Source organism: Calypte anna, chromosome 17, assembly GCF_003957555.1.
Source record: "Calypte anna isolate BGI_N300 chromosome 17, bCalAnn1_v1.p, whole genome shotgun sequence".
Taxonomy (NCBI): domain Eukaryota; kingdom Metazoa; phylum Chordata; class Aves; order Apodiformes; family Trochilidae; genus Calypte; species Calypte anna.
Window position 1 is genome coordinate 1,247,015 of NC_044262.1, and position 22,355 is coordinate 1,269,369.

Genomic DNA, 22,355 nt, shown 5'->3' on the forward strand with positions numbered 1-22,355 from the left:
TTCTTTAACTCCACGTGAAGAGAAAAAAAAGACAAATATAGTTTGGAAAAGCAAATCTGAAATGCTTTGTCCTCTGGGACATCTTTTACATCTGTTTGTCTCTGGGGCAGGGAGCCCAGCACTCTGTGAAGTCAGGCAAATGAAACCCAAATTGCCAGCCTCACCCACAGGTGCTTGTATTTATAGTGTGGTTGTTTTAAGGAGAAAAACCAAAAAAAACCCCTCCTTCAGCTGGTTGTGGGTGCCCAGGGAGAGCAGGGGCTGCTCTGCTGGGGGGGGATGTGCAGGGTCCTGCTGGGGTTGGGGATGGGTTTGGGTTTGGTCCCCTGAGGATGGGTCAGCTCCTGTTCTGTGGTGTAGGGAGCTGCCTCCTTCCCTGCCATTCTGGGGCTTATCTGTTCCATTTCCTTTCCAGTTATGGAAGCAAAAGGTCTGATAGGAAAAGAGTACAGGACATGTGACTCCTATGTGAAGGTGAGTTTTCCTGGGGCTTTGACTTTCTTGGAGCTTTGGGCTTGGCTCTTCCAACCTGGACTGCCCCTTCCTTCCCTTTCCTCCAGTGCCCTGCTATGGCTGAGCACACACAGCATGCCAGGAGGTGTCTGCTCTCTTGCTCTGTCCTGCAGGGCTCACAGTGTCTGTGTGGAGCCAGGAAAGTGGAGGGACAGGGCCCTGCTAAGGGCTGTGTCAGCCACTCATAGCAGAAGCATCCCCTGGGTGCCTGGTGGGGAGCAGTGTGTTGCCAGCACAGTGGGGCTCTGACCCTCATTGGGGTCATCTTGACAGGATGCTCCACATGGTGTCCACAGCACAGAGAGCACAGAGCCAAGCAGCAACATTTGTGTGCATCTGCCTTGATTTTTCTGTTCTTTCCTTCCCTCCCCTGCCCCGAGGAGTTTTGTTATGTGATTACTTGAGACACACAGGGTAAAGAGAGCTAAACCACCCCTCAGCTCAGGCCCAGCTGTACCTTTGAGGCTTTACCATCCATAAAAGGGGCTGTGCTGGTCTCCTGCCTCTGTGGTGGTGGAGCTGGCAGCTGTGTGCCAGGGCTTGCTTTGAGAGTGCTAACACCCAGCTTGTTTTCTCCCATAAAGATGTCAATTGTGCCAGATGCTGACTGGAAATGCAGGCAAAAGACCAAGACTGTGCCAGACAGCAAAAACCCTGTCTTCCACGAGCACTTCCTTTTGTGAGTACTGCAGGGCAGAGGCAGCTCCATCCATCACCCTCTCTGAGCAGCCAGGACCCACGTGGCTGCTGTCCTGGGGCACCCTCTTGAAGCCAAGTTCCCATGTTTGCTATTGCATTATGCTCTGTAATAAACACACACCATGCATGAGCAGGTCTGCTGCTGAGATGTGGAGTGACAGACATTATTCTGCTGTTTTTCTTTTTTTAACAGCTGAAATGCCTTGAACTTTTGGGCAGAGCTCACAAAGCTGCCTGCACTTAGCATTGCAGTGGTGCTCCTGCATGGTTGGACTTTCTTGCTGGGCAGGAGTGGGGTGAAACTCCATTTCCTTGTGCCTGCAATAGTGTGGGCATCAGTGGGAATGAGGAAGGTAAAGGATTTCCTTAAGCTGCAGCATGTCTCTGCATGGGAAAGGAGCTGCTTGTGTTTTGGTGGAGCTGTCACTGCCAGCAAACCCCTCTGTGTCAGCCCTCTGTCCCCAGGCACTGTCTAATCTGGCACAGGAGGGTGGTTTCAGAGCATGAAATGGAGTTTATTCCTTGCATTTGCCCTTTGATGTTGGATGTGAGTCTTTCTGCAAGATTATTTTTCCCTTTAAACCCCCTGAGTGATGTCCCCAGGAGAGGTCACATCCCTCTGCAGTTGTCTGGCAGGAATCAGTGAATTAGTGCCACAGTGGCTCACTTGAGAGGGTTTGGGGGATGGTCCAGAGCTCTGTGCAGGGAACAGAGGAGCAGACCTGGCTCTGAGGAGGGTGAGGGATCTCTGGGTGTGAGGGCAGCTCTTGCTGGGGGAAAATCAGTGCTCAGGGGTTGTCCCTCTGCTTGTTACAGCCCAGTGCAAGAGGAGGATGAGCTGAAACGTCTCCTGGTCACAGTCTGGAACAGAGAGAGAAATTCCAGGTAAGGAATTGCCATCCAATGCCTTTCAGATGGGACTGGTGTGGCACTGAACCTGCCATCTGCTCTGGTCACCCCTGTGACCTCCTCCAGCACCCTGGGTTTGAGGGCTGCCCTGCACAGAGGCTGTTGGCAGTGAGGCAGGGGAGGGAGCAGCTGGTGGGGACTGGGACCTGCTGGTGGGGTCATTTTCATGGGCAGCTTATGCTGGTGGGGAGGAAATCCTGACCCTGTGGCTCTCTGTCCACCTTGCTGCTGCTTGCCAGCCATCAGCCAAGCCAGTGTTTAGACCTGCAGCTGCTTGTGCCTGCACTGCTGGAGCTGAGGAGCTTTCCTGCCTCTGGGGAACAGTGCAGGGAGGTGGAAAACCCAGCAAAAAGGGGGCTGCCTGCTCAGGAAAGTGGCATCTGCCCCTGGGGCAACCTCCTGCCAGTATGGGTGGGCTGGCGGTGACCACCATGCTGCAGCCCAGCTCCTCCCTGCCCCTCCTGGGCCATGCTTGCCCAAAGCATGGAGATGGAAGCCCACCCTGGGCCTCGTGTGGCTCCCAGCATGGGCAGGGGTGTTTGTGGGGTCCCGGTGGGTGGGAGTCCCTGGGGAGTTTTCAGGAGGTGTGTGGTGACTGTCTCTGTCCCTCCCTCAGGCAGAGTGAGCTGGTTGGCTGCATGAGCTTTGGTGTCAAGTCCCTCCTGAGCCTGGAGAAGGTACCTCTGTGATGGAGCACCACGGGTGGGACTCCCTGTGGTGGGTGGGTGGATGCAGTGCAGCCTCAGGGCAGGAGCAGGCTGCCACCATGGGAAAAAGATGCTCTGAAGCTGCCCCGGGAGTTCCCTGGTCTTGTTCCCAGTATGGGTGGTCACTGTGAGACTGGTGTTGGTGTGACTGCTGGAGGCAGGGGTGGGGATGCTGTCAGAAGGGGTGATCCTCACTCAGGGGACTGTCACTTCCTTCTGCAGGGACACAAAGAGAGTAACAACAGCTGGGGGTTCAGAGGTGGCCCCCATGGGTGCTTCCTAGGGGACAGAAAACCTGGGGCCAGTCCTGCTGAACCTGCTGGCTCATGTCCCTCCTGATCTGTGGTGGCCAAGCCAGTGCCATGGGGGGACAGGTTCCTCCTCCAGGGAGTCACTCAGCATCCAGGGCTTCACCAGCTGAGCTGCTGGTGGTGGGGAGAGAGCAGCCACAGAGGTATTGGGCTGTTCCTGGAGGAACAGTTCTGCAGGGCTGTGTCCAGAGTCCCTGTCCCCACTGCTGCAGGTTTGGTCACAGTACTGCTGCCCCAGCCTGGCTGCTGCTTGGTAATACAGTGTTCACATCACCTGGGTTCTTCCTAAAGAAAATACTGCTGCAAATAACTCCTGCTGCTCCCCCCAGCCTCCAGGGTGGTTATTCCTGGCTGCTGGGGGTCAGGGATTCCATCCCTGGACAGCCCTGGCATATCTCAGCAGGCTGAAAGGGCTCATGAAAATGTGAATTTACCACCCAAGGTGTGGAATTTTACTCCCTAGCAAGAGGTTCAAAAGGAGAGCTACTTGTGGCAATGACCTGAGGAAAGATAAGAGGCAGCTTGAGCATGACTTTCTCTGGAATTTGGACAAGTGACCTGCAGCTTTTTTATAACAGAAAGGTAATAAGGGAGAGCAGCTCTGAACTGCAGCTCTCCTCAGAAAGAGCCTCTGCTCTGGTCATCTTTGGCCTCTCCCAAAATGTCCCCTCTTTGTCAGGTTTTAGCAGTGAGTTTCTTGAGGTGACACTGCACGCAGAGAGCAGGGAGCATCCCTAAGGATAGCACCCACACACAGCACCCTGAGTCTCTCAGGGATAGGAGGAGGATGCTAAGGTCTGGTCTTACCTACAAGCTCATCTGGGGCTGAGATGTGCTGACCCCCATTCCCTGGGCTCTGCATGATGCTGCTGGAGTGGGTGCTCTTGCTGCAGTTCTGCTGGAGTCTGACTCTTGTTGTGCACTTTGTCTCCCTCTAAACTCCAAAAAGCTTCAGTGACTTTTCTTGCAGAAAGTGGAATTTAAGCTCTTGCTGAATCCTAAGAGAAGGACTCTAAACTGTGCCTGGGTGTGTGAGTGTGTCCAGGCAGCCCCTGTGTGCTGGGGCAGCTCCTGCAATGGGACCCTCCTGGGGCTATGGACAACAAGAAGACAGAGTTAAACAGTGGGGAGTATTTTCTCTGCATCAACAGCTTCTTTCCTCCCACCAGGAGGTCAGTGGGTGGTACTATCTCCTCGGGGAGGACCTGGGCAGGACCAAGCACCTGAAGGTGGCCATGCGGCGGCTGAAGCAGAGCAGAGGTGTGTATTCCCACTGGGATTTCCCTTGGGAAAGTTTGGAAGAGGAGTCAACCTTGTGTCTGTCTCTGTGCTGACATGGAGCAGCCCCCAGCTCTGTGGTCCTGATGCCCCCAGGAATATTTCTCAACCCTGGGATGCTCACTGGGCACTGAGGTCCCACAAGACTGGGAGGTTCAGCAAACTGTCCCCATCAGTCCCCTGCTTACCTGTGCTGTATGGGGCTCTGTGGGGACCCTGACATTGCTGTCACATCTCTCCCTCTTGCTTGGCCTTTCGTCATGCTGGCTCCTGCCTCTCAACCTTCGGGCTGATCCCTGGACTGGACTCCTTTTGGCTCCCAGTGTCTGTGGACAGCTTTTTCTCCTGCCTTGGTGTTTCTGTGCTGCCTCTTTGGAGGAGGACAGGCTGGAACAGGGCAGGGTGAGACAGCAGAGCCCGTCCCAGATGTGCAGCCACCCCAGAGGGCTGCCCCAGGCTGCAGATGTGCTCATGACATGACCTTTATCTTGCATAAGGGATGTACTGAGGGGTGGAGGGAGAGGGGCTGTCAGGAGATATCAACTGTTGGGCTCATATGGCCTTGTCATTTGGTTTTTTTCTTCTTAGAGCCAATGCCTGGCAGGCAGGCAGCAGTGCAGGAAAGCCAGGATGCTGCCACCATGGAGCAGCTGGAGGTAGGTGTGACAGGGCTGTGACCTACAGAGTGTGAAGAGGTGGGAGCACGGGGACCAAGGCAGTGAGGGGGATGCTGAGGTGGGAGCAGGCTCAGTCCTTCTGTGGCTTTTATAGGCAATCCTATATGGGATATCATCCTGATGGGGGTAGTGGCACTCCTTGCTGCCATACAGGGGTCTCCTGTTTTTCCAGAGACAAAGCACCAGCCCGTGATGGAGTGGGAGCAGTGGGGCTGGGGCTGGCAGGCTCCCTGCCTGGCTCTGTGTCTCCCTGGATGGGTGGGTCTGCTCCTCTCCTCCTTTCAGGGCTGGTTACTCTGGGAAGGGAGTCTTCCCATGGTGAAGTCTTGGTGATTTATAGGAAAGGCAAGGATGGGAAATGGGAACACAAACACAGGGCCTGCATCGGAAATGGGGCTCAGGCGGCCCCGTGATTTATCTGTGCTGAATTCCGCTTTGCTGCTTCCCTCAGCTGCATTTTCAGTTATTTGTTTTAAAGCATGGGATTGAGCAAGACAAACAAAGCCAGCACCCCTCTCCTCCCTTCCTCTCCGGCAGTCGCCACTGACTCAAAAGATGGTGGCTGGGAAGGAAGACTGCTCCTCCTTCCAGCTCCAGCCTGGCTGGGATGATGTGCCTGCAGCGTCCCTGGGAAGCTCCTCCAATGGTCCCACCAGGCTGCTGGGAACACTGGGGCTCCTCGTGCTCCCCACCACGACCCCACCACCCCAGCTGCTGCCCAGGGGAGCCCGGGGTTGGGTTCCCTTGAGCCTTTCCTCTCTTCTCCATCCCTGTATAGGAGCTGGGAAGGTGCTTGCTTCTCTCTTACAACTCCAAGGTCCTGGGCCTCAATGCTGGTGGCTCGGACTGCAGGGTGCAGACCCCTCAGGTCCTGCCCTGTGCCCTGTGCTGGTTGGGTTAAGAGTTTCTCTTTGTCTTTACTTCCAAACTTACACCACGGGTGCAATTCACTTGACCTCTCTGCTTCCCCCCTCCGTGACTCTGGGAGCACAAAGCGTCGGGACAAGCGTATCCTCTGGGTCTGTGTTTTGAAAAACAAACTCTGCTTTTTCTATGGTTTTTTCCCTTCCTCTCCCCCTCCCCCCTATAAAAAATAATAATAAAAAAATCCTTCTTCTCCTTTAGGAGTGTAAGGAGCACAGGCTGCCTGCCTAATGGGGGGTGCCCGTGCCTGTGAAACGCCGCTCAGACATCCTCAAAGTGTTTGTGAGAACATTGCAATAACAAAGCTCTCTGTGCGGCTGGAGAATGCTGCGGGAACAAAAGCCCCAGCAGCAGAGCAGGGACTGGGGAATACTCACCAGTTGACAGGAATTTTAATATAAAACTCTCTCCCTTCCTTGTCAGCGAGGGTTTTCAGGAAGCCCTCTGGCTTATCGTAAAGCGGCATACAGCGCAGAGAGGGGCCGGGGAGGTGAAAGGTGGCTTCCTGCCATTCTTCTCTGGAGCTGGGTTCCCATGGGCGGTCATGCCAGTTTGACTGGGGTTTGTTTCACACTCGTGTGAGAGGAGGAGGTTGGGATTAGGGCTGTGCTGCAGGGGAGAGGATTTTCATGGGCTAACGGCGAGCTGAGGGTCTCCAGCCATGAACCGCTTCAATGGGCTCTGCAAGGTGTGCTCGGAGCGGAGATACAGGCAGGTCTGTACCTCCCCTGGAGAGGAAAATCTGTGTGTGTGCACTGCTGCAAGACTCCATTGAGTTTGTGAGTGTCTGTGGGGCTTTCTTACCAGCTCTGGGCTGTGTGTGAGACCTTTCTGGGGTGCTGGTTTGCTGGTGTTACTGTTTGGGAATAATATTGTGAATCTAAGGCAGGCACCTCCTGAGCGGTGTCTGGCTGATCTCTGGCTGTTGCTGCAGGGTGTAAATGGGGATGGAGCTGGAAGGTAGTCCTGGGGGATGTGCTCTAGGTGATCCTGCTTAGTGGGAGAGTTGGACTAGATGATCTCTAGAGGTCTCTTCCAACTCTGAAAATTCCGTGCACTTGGTCTCAAGTTACTGCTCACTGCAGGAGGGTCAGGCATGGCAGGCAGCTCTGTCACTGCCAGGCTGCTGCTGTCCCTTACAGATTATTCTAATGGGAATGTATTTGGGAATCAAGTGCTGCTTGAAGCTGGTTACAACCCATGGAGACCTGCTTTAGGAGAAGTACATTGCTCTATAAAGCTGATGCAAGTTCTCTTGGTGTGCAATGCCAGGTGCTGCTTTTGCTTGTGCAGGTCCCAGTCTCCTGCACTTCTGAAGACCATTTTCCTCCCATGGTCTGGGCTGGGGGCTCCCAGCTCATGGTCAGCTTTTTCCCCTGGAAATTGGACATTCAGCTCCCTGTAACAGCCGTGGTGATGGGAGCTGAGTGAGCCATCTGCAGGGACAAGCTGTGATTTAGTGGCACAGGGGAGGTGTCTCCATTGATGGTGGACAAGAGGAGTTTGAGGAGAAGTGGGAGAGCCTGGCACGGGGGAAGCTTTGGGCTGGGAAGTGTCCGTGGGGTCTCCCTGGTGGGAGAGATGTTGGGTGGCTCCTGAGGTGCTGGTGGTCACACTGTGGTGGGACTTGGATCCTCTGAGCTTTGCATTTGAGATGTGAGGTTGGTTTGGAGGTGCAGTACACTCCCCTGTCTGAGGATCCAACAAACCCCAGAGAGAAAACCAGTCAGTGTGGTGGGACTGAACATACTTTTCAATTCTGCCAGGGAAAGACAGTTTTGCTTTTATGCTGATTTTATGCTGGGCTGTGAAGCAGGGACAAGGTGCAGAGAAATAAAAGCTCACTGTGTTTGCCCTCCCATGGTAAAGGAGCAAGGAATCAGTTCTCCTCCTTGGCAGCTTCTGCTGAATTCCTCTCTTCTCTCTGACTGTTATAACACAGATCAGATGTGGGATTTTTTCTTTTCTCTGTTGGTAAAGCAAAGATGTCTTGGGGGATAATCAGGTATTTACAGCAACTCTCATGCTGAGCTGCTGCTGGAAGCCAACATCAAAAAGTAATTTGATTAATAAGCTCAATGCTTCTTGAATCAGGAGGAGAAATGAGCCTAAATCAACACATCCTCTTCAAACTCAGCAAGAGAAAAGATACTCACCCCAGTTAAGGGGGTGATGCACATGGAGCCAGGAGAGAACTGATCCTTGCAGCTTCTTCTGGAGCAGGAGAGCTGCTGCTCCTGCATTGCCCAACTGGAAAGGAAATGTTCAAGCTGACTTGCTCAGAGACACGGTGTTAGAAATGGGTGGCAGAGCCAGGCTGCTGGGTTTTCCTTTCTCATTCCTTGTCAGACCTTTTGTACACTTGGAGGAGTGGTGAGTGGGGACTCGTGTGTGCTCAATGAACACTCATTTTGTGGCTTTCCTCTCTGTCCATCTGGGCTGAGTTTCTCATTGCTTTTTAACACCTTTTCCACCTGCCTTTGGCTGCAGCAGGAGGGAATTGTCCATGGGGCTCCCAGAGTGACAGCATTCCCTGTGACAGTTCCTCTGGGCTCTGTCACTGCTCCTGTGCCTCTGCATCCCAAAGGCTGCAGCAGGGATGGGAGGGGGGATGCTGGCTGAGCACACACCACACACCACGGCTGCTTTCCCACTCAACAGCCCACTCTGCTGTCTCTCTGCAGATCACCATCCCTCGAGGAAGTGATGGCTTTGGTTTCACCATCTGCTGTGACTCCCCAGTCCGTGTGCAGGCAGTGGATTCTGGTAAGAGCTCCTGGTGTCTTTTATTCTTACTTTGAATGAAGGACTCTGCTCCTTTTGTGCTGTTGGGTGAGTCAGAAGCTCCCACGCCTTGGCAGGACTCCGGTTACCTCTAAGAAACTTCACTGCATGAATTCTGTTGCCTCTGAAGAGGTCAGAGGCCCCGGGGTTAATGCTGTCTCACTGTTCTGGCAGTGTGTTGCAGGAGTACATGGAGACTTTTTTTCCTCTCCCTCTCCAACCTTAGATCTGGTTGGCTGGGAAACCTATGAAAGCATCTCGGGGGTGTCAGACAGGGGCACAGGGGATGGTAGGAGCCCTCAGTTACCTGGGTAGATCCTCTGTGGGATGGAGTTCTGGAGTCTCTGTAGTACCTGGTGCTCCCAGGAAACACAGGAATTTTGGGCAGTAGCTCTGAGAGAGCATTTATGGCTTTGTCCCAGGTACCATCTGTGTGTGTGTGTGTTGGAAGGTGAAGCTCCAGGCTGGGTGGCCCCATTTAATTTTCAGGTCTGAGTGTTAGAGGGAACACACTGGGTTTGGAGGAGTTCCTGAAGCTACTCAGGTTTCTCAAGCCCCAGGGCTTCTCCTTCCCCCAAAACTCTTAACTCTACCTGGCAGATGAGTGGCATTTTTGTCTCTCCTCTCCATAGGTGGCCCAGCAGAGAAGGCTGGTCTGCAGCAGCTGGACACAGTGCTGCAGCTGAACGAGCAGCCTGTGGAGCACTGGAAGTGTGTGGAGCTGGCACACGAAATCCGGTGAGTTTTCACTCCAAGTATCAGCACAGGGCTCTGGAGAAGATCTCTGAGGGAGCCTGAGGCAGGAGAGAGGCTTGTGGGGAGGGCAAGGCTTTGGGGGGTGCAAGAGACAGAAAGGATGCAGGGGCTGGGGAGGGCAGGAGCAGAGCAGAGGCATTAGGGGAGGAGGAACTACAGGGCTCATGGGGTGAATGAATCATTTTGGTCGGAACAGACCTTAACAACCCTTCCCCCAGCACTGCCAAGGCCACCACTGACCCATGTCCCTCAGCACCACATCTCCAGGGCTTTGAAGCTCCTCCAAGGATGGGGACTCCACCCTTGCCTGACAACCCTTTCAAGGAAGAAACTGTTCCCAAGCTCCAATCGAAACCTCCCCTGGGGCAACTTGAGTCCATTTCCTCTTGTCCCATCAGTTGGGAGCAGAGCCTGATCTCCCCTGGCTCCAACCTCAGGGGGTTGCAGAGAGCCAGAAGGTCTCCCCTCAGCCTCCTCTGCTCCAGGATCAACACCCCCAGGGCCCTCAGCTGCTCCTGGGCAGAGCTCTGCTTCAGACCCTTCCCCAGCTCCATTCCCCTTCCCAGGACCCTCTCCCTGTAGTGATAGGGATTTCCTCACCCCCCCGCTGCCCCACCTCTGACTTGCTCCGTGCCATCTTTTTCAGCAACTGTCCCACTGAGATCATCCTGCTGGTCTGGAGGCTCGTCCCACAGGTCAAGTCAGGCCATGAAGCCATGATCCGCAGATCCTCCTGCAAGTATGACCTCCAGTCCCCCCCCCAACAAACGGGAGAAGAACAGCACCCACCCCCCCCGGCCCGAGCAGCGCCGCAGCTGCCACGTGCTCTATGATGGGAATGAGGGGCTGGTGCTGGACACCTGGGAGAGGTACACGGAGATTGGGAAGCAGAGCCAGAACACCATGCCACCCCTCTCCAGGGTCCCCTCCTCTGCTGACCAGAACTACATCATTTTGGCACCTCTGAACCCGGGGAGTCAGGTAGGGCTCTGCCAGCCCCGTGCTGGGGTTGTTGTGTGGGACTGCTTGGTTGTGCTGGGTCTTCTCTGGGTCCTTGCTTCAGCCTTGTCAAACATCATCTGTGAAGGCTGGCTGGAGCACCTGCTGTGATTCCAGTCCCTTGGGGGACCTTCTGCTATCTTCCTAAAACATGGATCACTGGGACTGTAGATCTGGGGTGAAGGGTCTACTGCCTCCTCCCTGGGGGGTAAGGGGATGGGAGGTGTTTCCACTGCTTAGACCACAGTGCAAGTCATTGCTCTCATTTCCATAGAGCAAAACCACCCGGGCTTTGCTGGGTTTGGCACGCTCAGATTTGTAGTTAGGAGTTGTAAAGTCTACCTCAAGCTTTCTTCAGGTGACTGTGTCCTTTCTGCATTGTGTCTTGCAGCTGCTGAGGCCTGTCTATCAGGAGAACAACACTACTGAGGGTAAGTTGGGCTGAAGACACTGCTTAGAGACCTAGCAGAGCATTGACTTGGGAGCTCTGGGAGGCTGTGTCTGCTGGGATATCCCTGGGATGAGCTGTGTGTCAGAGCTTGACATGATCTTGGCCTCCCTTGTGTGGGCACAGCTGGAAAGGTTTCTGATACCTCTAAAACTGGAGTGTCCCCAGAAAGCCAAGTGTGGGGCTGGCAAATCCCCAGTGGATTCCCCTGGGAGCAGTGTGGGGCTGAGGCCCCTTTGCCTTGGATGCTCTCAGCCCTGGTGCTCTGCAGCCAGAAAAATTTTCCACAGCTCAACTGCAGGGGATGTTTTGTACCATGGATAATTGCAGCTCCTTCCTGCTCTTTGGAGATCCTGTGCAAAGCAGAGCTGGACCGTGGGGCCTCATTCTGACTGCAGGGTGGAACTGGGAAGACTTGGGCTTCTCCCCATTATAATTTTTAGTGATTGTTTTCAGTTTTTTAAGTCTTCAGAGGGAAGGATGCAGTGGTTAACCTGGGCAGGAATGAAGCACTGGTGGTGTGGAGCTGGCCACCAGTCACACAGTGACAGGAGGTGACACTTGGGGCAGGATGGATGCATTTCTGTGCAGAAACCAGGACTCGTGCAGGTGACAAGTTCCTCTGATAAAATGGGGTGATTTCAGGAAAGGAGGAAAAGCAGATCCTGAAGAGCCCAGACAGATTGTATCTGTCATGCTTTGAGCTGTCTGTTGTGTTCTGATTTTATCTGGCAGCACAGCCATGAGAAAGGGAAAAGAGAAAATGTCAGGGTTATTGGAGAAACAACCTTTTGGGTCAGGAGGGCCACCACCCCCTGCCCCCTGCAATGGCAGGCAGGGAAAGCAGTAAACAGCAGGGCTGGAGAGCAGAGCACAGCCTGGCTCTGCCTTTAGGTGCCTGATTTCCTAACACTGTGTGGAATATGTAATGTTGGGGGGTTTGTGTGTTTGCTTTGGACGGGACCTTATCTACTCTCAGCCAGGGTCGGAAGTGTTTTGGCTCAGTTCTGCTTGGGAAGGTTGTGTGGGTGTCCCTGGCAGTGCAAGGACAGAAGCCACTGTGCAGAGAGCTCCTGTGCTGGCCTGGGGCTGGAGAAGGGACACAGGGGGGTTCCCTGCTGGAACATCCCTCCAGGAGGGTTTGCTCAGCCATCATCTGGAGACACTGCTGAGCTGATGTTCTGGTTTCTCACCTGGATAGGTCACAGTCCCAGTGGAGAGCTCAGCAGCTCCTTTCTGCTTCTGGTCCTGTGTGTTGGTCTCATCCCAGCTCTGTGTGATGGGTCTGGGGAGGAGGATGCACAGAATCATAGAACCCCAGACTGGGTTGGGTTGGGAGGGACTTTAAAGAACATGTAGTCCCATCCCCCTGCCATGCCCAGGGACACCTCCCCCAGCCCAGGGTGCTCCAAGCCCCATCCAACCTTCAGCACTGCCAGGGATGGGGCAGCCACAGCTTCTGGGGGCACCCTGGGGCTCAGCACCCTCACCCCAAAGAATTTCTTCCTGATGTCTCAATCTCCTCTCTGCCAGTTTAAAGCCACCTCCCCTCATCCTGTCCCTCCAGGCTGTTCTCCTCTGGTTATTGGCTTGTGGAGAAAAGTCCCAGTTCTGTTGGACCATCTGGGGTGGGAGGCTGCAAGAAAAGCTGCTGTGTAATTTCTCCTTTGAACAGGAGGGATAATGGCTTTGTCCCATGAAGAGGGACAGTGAAAACCTGGCCAGGCTGCTCAGGCTTTTTCCAGCACTGAGATGTAATGCTGCAGAGCAGTGGGTGATGTTGTGCCAGCCACGTGCAAAATGAGGTCATCCTTTATAAATACAGCCCTGTGTCTGAGTAACCATCACATCCCTGGGAGCCATTTGGAAAAGCATGGATTGATCTGCTGCTCATCAATGCCTTGATCCCTTCCTTTCTCTAACACCTCCCATCTTAGTGTCTCCTAAAAGCTGTGATTAACCCATCACCTGGTGCCCCATGATCTGAAATTCCTGCACTTGCTGATTCCCATGCCAGGTTGGACTGTCCCAAGGTTTATATTTCCAGTGGGTTTTTTTTCCCCCCACCCTGAGTTAGTCACGGGTGGTTTTCCCCTGCCTGGAAAGGGAAGGCTCAGAGTTCAGTGGTGCAGGCAGGGATTCCCCTTGCCTTAAGAGTGACCATTTGGGGTTGTGCTGTATTTCTTATTTTGTACTTTTGTGTGTAATAATCCCAGATCTCTTCCTCCACAATCCTGCAGTCATAAACTGTGCAGAAGGCAGTGTACACCCAGCAGACAGATGTGCTGGGCTGCAACTGGGCCTGCTAGGATTTCCTGGGATCTTTGTGCATCCATAGATGTGGCTGTGCTGCTGCTGTGATCCTGTGAAGCCTTTGGTGCAGCAACTGAGCAGCTCTTGGTTGAGCAGAAATGTCAAGGGCCATCTCATTTTGCATTAGGAAATAGGAATTCAGTGCCATAATTTCATAAATCCCTGGGAAGCTTTGATGGAAGGGTGACACATGTCCCTGCAGGCTCCAGAGGCTCCAGGGGAGCTGGCAGCTCTCTCCTGATTCTGTTCCTTTTGCTTTGTTCTAGGAACTGCCTGTAAAGGGAAATCACACACGGGGTCTGGGAGAAAATCCAGGCTGATGAAGACTGTGCAGACGATGAAGAACTATGGGAACTACCAGAACTGGACCTTTGTCAGGCCACACATCCCACACTCCAGCTATGGCACCTATGTCACCCTGGCCCCCAAGGTGCTGGTCTTCCCTGTCTTTGTGCAGGTGAGCAGAGCTGGGGGTGAGGGGGTGCCTGGCACAGTGGGTTTTGTCCAAGCTCCCTGCTCTGGGCTGTCACACCACATTTCCCAGCAGAATCCATGGATCCTCTGCCTCCCTCAGTGCTCTCCTCTGGAGTTGGTTGTCCTCAGCACAGTGCTGGGTACTTTCTCAAAGTGAATTGTGTCCTGCCCAGGCAGTCCTCTGTTGGAGTTTTTACAAACCCTTTCAGCTTTCAGATCTGGTCTTCAGGTGCTTGCTGGCATCAGGAAAAGCTGTCCCAGGTTCTGAGTTTCAGCAGCCAGCTTTGTGTAGTTGAAAATCCATGATTTCTTCCTGTGGGTTCTTTGTGCTGTTAATGACAGTGCACAAAGGTTTGGGTTTGGTTTTTGTTGGCTTTTTTTTGCTGGTGGTCACTAAAATCACAGACAAGGATCCAGAACAGTAATGGCTTGCCAGAGGATGTTCTAAATAGCCCTAAATTTGGTGGTAACAGCTCTACCTACCACAGGGGCTCCTCTTTTGTTCTTCCTGTGGCCAGAATCCCAGAAACCCTCATCTGATCCTGTACATTAAAGTACATCACTGATGAATACCTTCATCTCTGAGGGACCATCTGTCCTCCCCTGCTACCATCAATGCCACTGTCACCTCACTTTACCTTACTGCCAGAGTAATCCATAGGATCAGGTAGCAAAATATTCTTGTCTAAGGGCTGTGAGAACTTCATATGTCCCCGTTGTGGTTGTGTTTCCTGCTAAAAACCACCCATAATGAGCCTGCAGGGCGCAGAACCGTTCATGTACCAAGAGGTAAGTGGCTGATTGTCATTCTATAGGTGGCTCTGACGTGGGTGTGAAGTGTGAGGTTTTCTTTTTATGGAGCTGGACTGCAGACCTTGCAGCTTGGGGTGGCTTCCCCCTGGTGACTGACAGCCCAAGGGGAGACAAAGTGGGTCTGGTGGGTGGAAAGTTTTGTTTTTTTTTCTGGTGAACCACACTTCCAGTGGAAGGTTTGACTAACTCTTTCTTTGTTCTTTTTTTTTTTTTTTGCTTGTGTTTTTTCCTTTCAAATGTAGCCCCTAGATCTTTGCAACCCAGCCCGGACTCTGCTTCTGTCAGAGGAGCTGCTGCTGCATGAGAGCAGGAGCAGGACTATGCAGGTAGGAATCTTTCCACTCTGAGCTTTCTAAAGATGCTCTTCTGCAGCCTGCCCCAGTAGATTGAGATGGGAAATGTTTTATTGTGCAGTACTTATATTAATATACGACATATGGGAAAGCTTGTAGATAGCTAAGCATGGGATGAACTAAATACCGAAATATCAAATATCAAAACTCTTCTCTGCTGGCAGTCAGTTGATTTCCTTTGCCTTCCATCATGCTTACAAAGATGAAACTATGCATGGGAAGTGCTGGAGAGTTTCAGCCCAGCAGCTGAGGCCACTGGCAGACTCAGGGAGAGGGAGTTTAAGGATATTTTGTGCCAGGTTAAAGACCTAGGCAGAGAACTGCTGACAGGGGGTTCAGAAATGGAGCTCCTGAATGAGGTCACATGTCTTGCCCAAATTTCTCTTTCTTTTTTCTTATTTCTGTTTTTTTTTTCCTGCAATGTTGTCAGAGAGCTGTTAAAAATCTGGGAGAACAGCTGAGTTTTGTCTGTGTGTGTGACAGCTTTCAGCATCCAAACTGGCAGAGCTGGGAGTGTTGATCACACTTGGTGCTGGCTTCACTTCCACCCAGCTGTAAAATCTGCAAAGCCCCCAAGGCTGGGACAGAGGACATCTGACCCTTCCTTTTAGGGCATTTTTAGAGTCTCACCACCCTACAGGATAATTTTTCTTTGAGTTTAGTTGGATTGAACAATGTGTCATCTTCCCAGAGCCATGGAGGAATTTTTACTTGACTCAGTTTCTGGGTAACACCTTCTCCTTGGCACAGCAGAGGACAAGGCACAGGTCATGTTGCTGGCTCTGCAAATCAGCACAAGGTTGTGTTGTGCTCAGTGACTCCTCTCATTTTCTCCTTTCCAACCCAAACCATTCTATGATTCTAAGACCTAAACCAGCCAGGACACAATGGAGTTTCCCCTGGTACAGAAGAGCTCCTTGCTCCACGTGGTTTCCCATGAAGGTCCTGTTGAATTTCTAATTTCAAAAAACCCAGAATCTCTTCCCCTTGGCAGCATCCACCCCAGGCACTGTGTCCTTGTCACTGAGCAAACTCTCTCCCATCTCCTGAAGGGCTCAACCTATCTCTCTGGAGGCTTGCCAGGGTCTGTCCTTTCCCTGACCTTACCTCTGGGCAATCCTTGTGCAGGCCTTAATCACATCCTGTCTAGACTTGTTGCAATTCCCATTTTTATGATCCTCTGAAGTCCCTCCAGCCTGTGGAGTGCCAGAGGAACCGGGGTGATGGCAGCCACTGCATCAAGGTGTCCATCACTGCTGGTACCTGGAGCCAACTTTCCAAAGCCCTGAGGTACCTGCTCAGCATGGACCATGCTCTGCCAGGGCTCTGGAGGACATGAACATGTTCTGCAGGTCAAGAGGCTTTTCTGTCTCATCCCCAGTGCTGCATGGCACATTCCCAACACTTCTGGCTCAGGACAGGGATGCCAGCTCCTGGTTTCAGTGAGTGGCTGAGCTTGGCCAAGACAGTGGGTGAACAAAAACCCTATTCCCTGGCACAGATGTGGCAAAATTTTGTTTTCAGCCTTTTTTAGATGTTTTCATTTGGGTGAGAATACCAGAAACCTGCACTTATATTTATCCTATGTACTCTATCCCTTCTTCACTGCCTCAATATCCCTCTCCTCCTCATTTTATACACAATTTCCCCACCTTCACCGTGCTTGTGTTTGTGGGTAGGTGCATGACCCCTCCAGGTCCTCGGTGCCTGCTCTTCCCTGGTGTTTGTGGTGGAAGAATATTTGGTTGAGGTGAGCCCCATGCCCTCAGCTGAGCTAAATGCTCTGGTGGCTTCTCTCTCCCTTGCCTGGATGGATTCAGATCCTGTGTTTGTATTTTGTTTGCTCTTGTGCTTTTACGAGCCCTGCAATTTATCACAGCAGATACCAGATCTGTTTGCAAAGAGCTGTTAGGGACATGTTCCAGCTTGTCAGTAATGTGATGGCAAGGCTGGGCAGGGTTCCAGATTGCTCACCCCAACAACCCCCTTTACACCATGGCTGCTGCCTCAGGCTCACCCATGAGCTGAGTTTCCCGTTCTCAGCTCTCAGGAAGTGCTCTGTTCCCAGAGCAGGGGCTGCTCTGGCTCTGGGTCTCAGCCTGGGTGAGTGGAAGGGACACCCCAGTTTTCTTCCCCTAGAAGCTTGGAGGAGCCTCTGTAAAGCCCTTTGTGTGGAGCTGCTCTAAAATTCAGTCTTCCTGGAAGCAGCATCTGACAGAGGCTTTTACGTAACCCGCACTGGCCACGCTTTTATCTCCCCTGCAGCCTGAATTCAGTCAGTCCCATCTCCTCATAAAAGCACAACCTTACCTATAAATACTTCTTGTGTATTTCTGTTTCCACGACTCCCTCTTGAAATCTGCTGGGTTTGAAGTGAATTTTAATTTTTTTTTTCCTCCTGATCCTTCTTCTCTCTTTTGTTTTCTCCCCTTTAAACTTCCCTCTGTATTAGGTCTGCATTTGCTTTCCTCTGTTTCCAACATGACCACTTCCTGATCGTGCTTTTATCTCCCTTCACCTTGCTGAATTGCTGTTCTTAGAATCCCTGGATGTCTCTTTGAGGCTGTGGGACCTGGGATGGCACCAGACACATCCCAGAAAAGGAACCACACGTCCCTTTAGGAACCAGATGGGCATGGGAGAAAGTTTCTAGTGCAGTTTGTACTGGGTTATTCCTGGTGTTAATAATAAAGTCAGAGGTAATAAAGAGAGTGAACATGGGCACTGGGCCAGCAGTGTGTTGGAGAGCAGAGGAAGGGATTTTCCAAATAATACAGAGGAAAACAGACACTCCCTGGTTTCATTGTCAAAGAGACTCCAGTAGTGTTGTGCTCCTGAAGAATCCCACACAGATGAATCTGCACAGCAAGGAGAGATCCTGTGGCAAGGGTAGATTTTTATTTATTTATTCTTTCTGGTTTCCCAGCCAGATGCTGCTGCCCTGCTGTGAGACTCAGCACCTCGTGATAAACTGTTCCCCAGATTGTCCCCTGACATGTGTCCATCAGGCACTGGGCATGGACACAAACTGCTGGCACCATGTCCCTGTCAACACTGACTCAGCCCCTCTCTGGACCAAAGTCACCTTTCCCAGGGTGATTTGGTGGTGGCAGCTCCTGATGAGCCCCTGGGGTGCCTGGCATCTGCTGCTCTTGCCTAAAGGGTTGCTGGAAAGCCACAAAACCTTGGTGGCTGTTGCTCAGTGTCCCCTTTGCTGTGGGAGGGTTTTGGGAACGTCCCAAGGAGTGGGGTCAGAGCAGCCACGTGCTCATCCCCTGCATCCCGTGCTGAGAGCAGGGGGTGTTTGGCAGCAGGCAGAGGGTCTGGCATCCAGGATGCCCACTGGAATATTGCAGCCCTTCCTGGTGTCTTCAAAGTCTTGTTGCATGCCCCTGACTTCTACTGGAGAGCAGGATGGGCTCAAACCTTGGCTGATGGCACCAAGGCACTCACCCCCAGTAGGATTTTGGGTCAAGGATCTCCAGTGCCGTGCAGAAGCTCCTTCTTGTTTTAAGGACCACATTAATCAATACTGATTGAACTAGGGACCTCAGGCAAGAGCCAGAAGCAGAACAAAACCTACCTTTTGAGTTGTGAGTACTCACCACAGCTTCCAGGGCACCTGAGTCACTGCTCAAGCACGGAGCTGGGCAGACACTTGGTTTAATGTTTGCTTCCCACCCATCGCTGTGGTTTCAAGGTGTCAGCTTTGTTCCCTGCAGCTGCTCTTGTGGATTCTGCCTTTGTGAAAACCAAACGGTTATTTTCTTGAAAGGGGGCAGAATGCAAAGGCTGAGAAAAACGAGGAGCTCCTTCTTGAGTCTGCTCAGGGAGATCTTTGCTTTTAGGTTGCAACTCCTGCAGCGTGCTGGGATTTGTCTGCACCTTATTCCCTCCTCCTGCTCCTCTGATTTATAACTTCTGTAAATGGGAAGTGACACAGGAGAGCAGGGAGGGTGTGTTTGCCTGGCATTAAACTGTCGGGCAGGTTTATCCCTCTTGTCACAGGACTCCACAAGCCTTGGTAAGTGGCTGCCAAGCTGGGAGAGCCTTGTCTGAAACTTGCTATGAGCACCCCAAGGGAGTGACAGCAATCAAACCCCTCTGGGAAGGGGTTCCTGGGCTGGCATGGCTGGTGAGTCTCCCCAGGGAGGAGAACCTTTCCAGGACACAGTTCCTGATAGCTGCTGCTGCTCTTGTGTTTCCAGGTGACCCTTTTTGTCTACTCTGACCTGCTGCTCTTCACCAAGGAGGATGAACCTGGGCGCTGCAACGTGCTGAGGAACCCTCTCTACCTGCAGAGTGTCAAGCTCCAGGAGGGTGAGTGTCTGCAGCAGCAGCAGCTGGAGATCTTTGGGGCATTTTCTGGGGTGCTACCTATAAAGGCTTCTGACCAGCAGTGGGAAAGAACCTCACTGTCCCATTGCTTCCAGTATGTAACAGTAGCATCCAACTGGTGCTGCCAGATCATCCATCTTTGGGGTACAGGTCCAGCATAACCCTTCTCATCCCTTCATTAACCCAGTCCCCAGGAGCTCCAGCTTCTCAGACACCACAGGTTCACTGAGGCAGCATCACTTCCTGGGGGCTTTTTGGGTGCATTTCTCAGGGTTTGGGCTGGCATTCCCCAGGGGTCTTGCTGTGCTGGGCTGTCCCTTGGTGCTGTTACCCTGCCTGCAGTGGGAGCTTGCCAAGGCTGAGAAAGGGAAGGGAAGTGTTGAGGATTTCCCCCTGGTGCCTGGAGGGAGCTCAGAGGTTGTCTCCAAGGCAGTCTGGCTGAGCCCTGCTGACCTTTACTTTGCTCCTTCTCTCTTCAGCCTCCCACAGCTTTCCTCTCTGCCAGCATCCCTCCCCCATGCACAGATCCTGGTGCTGCTGGGGGACTGTGGACCATGTCCTTACTCTCTTCACCTTGGGTGGGCTTTTGTGCCCAGCTGAGGGTTGGAGGAGGGCTTCTGGGTCTGGAGGTTGTCTTGAAATCAGGTATTTCAAGTTGAAATGCTGAGGTTGTACAAAGGATGGTGTTTAGCTACTCAGGGTCAAAAGAGGAATGAAGAAATTGCTCTACCACATCCTACTTGCTGTGCTGGAGCCACTTCTTGGCCCCAGGCCCTGTCCCACCTTGTTCCTTCTTTAGTGCAGTCACTTTTTGGGTTCAGGCTTGTTTTGTGTTCAGTGACCTGACTGCAGCAGTGTCAGCTGAGCCCTGGCATTGGGGGATGCTACACTGGGACCCAACATGGGAAATTGTGATTGGATGTAAGGAAAACCTTTTCTATGGTGAGGATGGTCAAAGATCAGCACCTGAATGGGGCCTAGAACAAAACTGGGGAGGAGCTTGGACTAGAGACCACCTTAGGGTCCCCTTCCAGTCCAGATCACTCTAACTGTATGAGCTGGCACCTTTATGCAATCCCATGGCCCTGACCAAAAGAGATTAATCCAGATTTGGGCTGCTTTTCCAAAGGGATAATTTTCTGGATGAATTTCACCCTGTCTCATGACTTTCTCAGCCAAGCTGTGAGCTCAGCAGATGAGCTGCACCTCCCCACGTGCCCCTCAGTGCTGGGGATCTGCAGTGCTGTGCCAGACACCATCAGCTGCCTTGTCAGTTGTTATTTCCCATTTCCTACAACATTTCTGCTCCCAGATTAATTCACTGATCTATTTGGTGGGGGCAGAGACGCAGTGAGAGAGATGGGGAGCCACAGCACGAGACGTTTAGAGAAACCATTGAATGTTGTCTGGGGTTTGCTGCATCCTCAGTGGTGCCTTTTTCTAAGAAATGAACAATAGAAATTGTTCCCCTTTGAAGTGCCTGTTGGTCAGTGCCTGCTCTGGGGGTGTGTGTGTGTGGCTGCTCTCACAAGCTGCTGAGTATCCCTGCTCTTGGTCACCTCCTTGGAGGAATTGGCTTCCCCAGAGCAGGTCCCAGCTCCACACACCCAGATCTGTCTGCAACTGGGCACAGGAAGGTGCCTTCTAACCTCAGGCAGGGGGGTGGATTTCATGAGGAGTTTTTCTGCAACTGATTTCCTTGTTGCCATAATATCTTGGCTGGCTCCCATCTGGAATAACTTAGGAATCCTCTGGAGGGGATGTTTGTGTCTGCAGCATCGCTCCCTACCCCGGTACCTCTGGGCACCCAGCTCAGGGGCTTTGCAGGCAGCTCACCCGCCTAGTTGGGGCACAGCTGCCTCAAAGAGAAGAGCAAAAAGCTGTCCATCCCTTTTGGCAGGGTTTTTCTGTTCTGCTCTCCTCAATAACTGAATGGCACATTAATAGGAACAGGCGTATTGCTGAGTACAACAATTGAGACATCTCCGGTACACTGAAGACCATTGTGATGTTTCCTGTTTCTGCCTCTCACTGCCCTGTGCAAAAGCAAATCAGGGAGATCTGCTTCACAATGCTCTGTCTTCCTGCTTTAGAAGCTGAGCCTGGCTGATGAGCACCACGCTGGCCAAGCTTTCCAGCGTGACAGGGCTGGTTTCCTCACTGGATGCTCTGGGAATTTCCATGGGGAGGTTGCTGCCTCGCTGTGCTCCTGCCCCTCCACCCCCCTGGGATGGGTGAGCTCAGCTTTGGGACAGAGTGTCCCTGGGTTTCAGATGGGATGAGGATCCCTGGGCTGTGAACCCTCAGCTTGGGGTCTGCAGACAGGGAATTTTCACCTGCAGCTTTTATAGCAGCTTTCCAATCTCTGAAGGGGACCTGCAAGAAGCTGGGGTAGGATGTTTGTGAGAGGACAAGGGGAAATGGTTTAAAACTTGAAGAGGGGAGATTCAGGTTGGATACTAGGGAAAAATTCTTTGGTGTGAGGGTGCTGAGCCCCAGGGTGCCCCCAGAAGCTGTGGCTGCCCCATCCCTGGCAGTGCTGAAGGTTGGATGGGGCTTGGAGCACCCTGGGCTGTGGGAGGGGTCCCTGGGCATGGCAGGGGGCTTGGACCTGGATGAGCTTTAAAGTCCCTTCCAGCCCAAACCATTCTCTGATTCTATGATTTGATGTCCCCAGCATCCCAAATTCAGGACAGTCAGACATCCAGAGTGGGATTTACAGAGCTGCTTCTCACTGTCCCAAGGGTGCTGGGAGCCACACTTCCCTGGGGACATGTGCCACAGAGGGTGCGCAGAGAGAAGCAGACTGAAGCTTTTTATGAAAACACTCAAGCACCCATCACCCAAGGGATCCACAGCAGTCCTGGGCTTCAGCAGCCACTGTGGCACTGTGTCCTGGTGTCCCTGTGGTGAGGTTCCAGCCCATATCCTGTGTTAAAAGTGAAGCTGGATCCTGCCATCCCCCAAGGGCAGCTGGAACAGACATCCAGCAAATGGCTCTGGGCTGGGGCACTTCTTTAAGGGTTTTAAGTGTCCCATGGAGTGACTCGAGGCATCTG

At 52.6% G+C, this 22,355-nt stretch overlaps 1 protein-coding gene across 1 annotated transcript in view; it reads left to right on the forward strand.

Annotated features, from left to right (window-relative positions):
• The window catches only part of RGS3 (regulator of G protein signaling 3), a 52,107-nt gene that overhangs the window by 2,111 nt on the left and 27,641 nt on the right, over positions 1–22,355 (forward strand). The window contains 14 exon segments of the mRNA XM_030461510.1: positions 416–474; positions 1,098–1,192; positions 2,029–2,097; positions 2,738–2,798; positions 4,309–4,399; positions 5,006–5,073; positions 8,703–8,784; positions 9,435–9,540; positions 10,205–10,313; positions 10,315–10,539; positions 10,949–10,988; positions 13,585–13,775; positions 14,848–14,931; positions 19,167–19,278. Coding sequence (XP_030317370.1) covers positions 416–474; positions 1,098–1,192; positions 2,029–2,097; positions 2,738–2,798; positions 4,309–4,399; positions 5,006–5,073; positions 8,703–8,784; positions 9,435–9,540; positions 10,205–10,313; positions 10,315–10,539; positions 10,949–10,988; positions 13,585–13,775; positions 14,848–14,931; positions 19,167–19,278 — 1,392 coding nt within the window.